We start from the raw sequence: 3018 nt of genomic DNA, 5'->3' as shown, positions 1-3018 counted from the left end.
TGTGAGTATGTGTTTTATTTGTAGAGCACCATCTTGTACTTGATAGTTGGAATTTTGAACCTTGTGAATTTCTGTTTTTGACTTTTGATTTTACAACTCTGTTATATTGTATGTTCTGCTTTTGACCAAGTTTCGAGGCCTTGCATGCCTACTTGGTTCCGGCCTTGTAGGTGTGCGGCCGTTTGTCAGAACACTGTGCCTGGCGAGCCGGGTTCGGGGCGTGACAAATCCCATGAACCTTGCTTCTCTTAACGTTAAATAAGAAAATAAAAATCAAAGTTTGAGAAATTACAAGATGGCTCTTGTTGCCTATTTGTAAAAAAAATAAAAATAAAAAATACATGATAAGAATAATTTTCTAAAAATGAATTTCTCAACATAAACAACTAATAGAGCCATAGGTTGAGTGTTAAAATAGGGTGTAGTGTTTAAAATCTAAAAAAAAAATTATAATATATATTAAATGTAAAATGTTTTTTAATAAAGTTGTGATTTATCCACTTTAATAAAAAATATATAAAATAAGTGTAAAAACAAGTGCGGTGAAAAATAAGTAATCAAGCCTAAAATTAATAATTCATATTTTTTAATATTACTTTTATTCGGAAGAAAGAACCTAACGACAAAGTAATTAGTCTCTGAATATCAAGAAATATGAGTGATTGTTTCAAATGGGCAGATATGATTGGTTTTCCTCAGAAAATTTTCATATAGCAACTCAACTCAAGATGATCCAAGGGCATGAGCAGACAACACCATTTCACATTATAAAATGTTGAAAACAAGAGTATATCCTCCTACATATATGCACGCTTCCCAGCCCACCCATCCTTGACATTGGTTCGGAGCAGTACAAGATTAATGCGATGGAGATGGAGATAAAGTGTGAAGTATTACTGGCTGCGCCTATAATTTGAGAAGGCTTGCCAGGTGAACAAGGTCATTGCTGCAGCAGTGGATGATACCTGACCCCAGCTACTATCATCCTCTGCTGGTCGATCTTTAAAAACAATAAAATACAATAATTAAAGCGTTGATCAAAGCATGCCGTCATAAACTCAAATAATTTATTATTCATGAGTCCAATGGATGGGTAACTATGGACCTGACAAAAGAAAAGTACCTGCAAGAATTCGTGTAATTTGTTCTTGAGGTAGCAGTACTCGTGCTCCAACACCTCCAACGACCTAATGCATCTGAAAGCAAGCAGAAGTAGAAAGTTCATAAGAAAAACAACGGGAACATTACACTGCACGACGAGTATCTTATATATATATATATATATATATTCTAATCTACAGAAGAAAAGCTGAACAGCAGTCCATGCATGTATAAAAATATGGGCCTTTTATCAAAAATGGGCCATATGGCTAGCCAAATTAAGAGTCTCTTTCACTCCATTTCTTTGTGTCGTACTTCGTAATGCTGGAGATTAATTAATGCAGCATAATACAACCTCGCATAGCACACCACTGAAATGTGCTTAGATGCCTCTCAATTCTCATGCTTTCAAGGAAGGAGAATGCTGCTTGGTTCATGTGCAGCAATTGTGCACACATTAATAAAATTAATGTCTAGGAGACTAGATCGCATTTTCGTACCCAATCCAGTTGCTGTGGTCGGAGGCGGTTCGGAAGGCAGCGCAGACATTTCTAACACTTTTAGCACCAATGCTGGAACTGCTGCCCATCATCTGGTTCAGGTGTATGCCTATCTTCATGTAGTCAGTGCACTCCCTGTCCGTGCTGCATATTACGTACCATCAACATCCGGATGGTAAACATGTGAATTCATAAATTTATGCAACTACGATCACCAGGGTTTGTGTCAAATTAATTAGTAGAGTGGATGTGAAATACAAACGAATAAGAGGAAAGATGCTTGGGACATACAGCAGGGCTCTTAGATTCCTAAGAAGTTTTTCCGACTCCCGGAAGTAGATGGTGACCACCTCATATACGAAGTTTGGGGACGAATCGTCTTGCAGTTGACGCAGCTGTATGAACTGCTCGTCCAGCACCCCCTGCGAGTGCTATGAATTAATGATTTATTCAAGGATGACATGCAGTAGTGGGTTCAAGGCAAGAAAAGAGGAGGAATACCTGGTGGAAGAGAACCGCAATCAAGCGGTTCATATCGGCTTCCAAGTTACCAGCGCCCAACCCGAGCATCCAGACCGGCAGACCCGTCTTGCCCGACCAACGCGTTCTCCTTCCTATATATCTACCCGTCTTACGACTCGTACTAGCTAGCAAATGTTAAAAGAATGGAATGAATTGGGAGGACTCGGAAAGCGGCGTGAAGCAATGAGCGGAAGTTGTGGGGATATATATAATATGGTAATTTCCCGCGGGCGACACGAGTCATGCCTGTTGAGTAATATCTAACGGAGATATAACACAAGTGAATATGAAATGGACTGACTGGGAAAAGAAAGATAAGAGGCAGCGGAATGCAGAGGGGCTGGTGCGTGCGTCGGGGGGATACGATCGAGGTGAATGCTTGGTATCTACCGGACCGACCACAGGGGATTGACCAGCTGGGCCCGTACCAGCGCTCACCTCGCGTGCTCAACTTTTGGTTCGAGAGTCTTCTCTTTCCCTTTTTCTTTCGTGCCTTCTCGGGATAAGGAGACTATACATCTTCGGGGTTCTCTTGGGCAGGCCGCAGGTCTGCTACCCACCTTCCCGGCTTTCCCCGACCGCACACCTGCTGCCCATGCCTTCCTCTCCTCATTTTCAGTTTCGTTTTTGTTCTTTCTCACACTCCCTCATTTCTTTATCTGTATGCTTTCTGGCAAATAAAATAAAATAAAATTCCGGCAAACAGCTTTTCCAGCACTGGCCAGGCATGCTGTACCCTGTAGCTCACTAGTTGTAGTAATAAAATAAAAGACCATTCCGGGTAGGCAAGAAAGAAGAAGAAGAAAAAAACAAAAAAGCTATTTCTGTATAATATATATGGTTTTAAACCTGTTCACTAGATTATTTTATTTTAACTAAAAACTATGCAATTCAG

At 40.4% G+C, this 3018-nt stretch overlaps 1 protein-coding gene across 1 annotated transcript; it reads right to left on the bottom strand.

Annotated features, from left to right (window-relative positions):
* Nucleotides 1-836: 836 nt before the first annotated feature.
* Nucleotides 837-2271, bottom strand: LOC120253026 (pseudo histidine-containing phosphotransfer protein 6). Its single transcript, XM_039261263.1, has 5 exons — nucleotides 2103-2271; nucleotides 1893-2023; nucleotides 1602-1745; nucleotides 1124-1196; nucleotides 837-1000 (listed from the first exon to the last, which is right to left on the bottom strand). The coding sequence occupies exons 1-5, from the start codon at nucleotides 2169-2171 to the stop codon at nucleotides 941-943; spliced, it is 477 nt and encodes a 158-aa protein (XP_039117197.1). The 5' UTR covers nucleotides 2172-2271; the 3' UTR covers nucleotides 837-940.
* Between the last annotated feature and the right edge of the window lie 747 nt (nucleotides 2272-3018).

Source organism: Dioscorea cayenensis, chromosome 26 (genome assembly GCF_009730915.1).
Source record: "Dioscorea cayenensis subsp. rotundata cultivar TDr96_F1 chromosome 26, TDr96_F1_v2_PseudoChromosome.rev07_lg8_w22 25.fasta, whole genome shotgun sequence".
In the NCBI taxonomy this organism is placed as follows: domain Eukaryota; kingdom Viridiplantae; phylum Streptophyta; class Magnoliopsida; order Dioscoreales; family Dioscoreaceae; genus Dioscorea; species Dioscorea cayenensis.
Note: the sequence above shows the minus strand (reverse complement) of the source record. Positions and strands in the feature narration are given on the sequence as shown.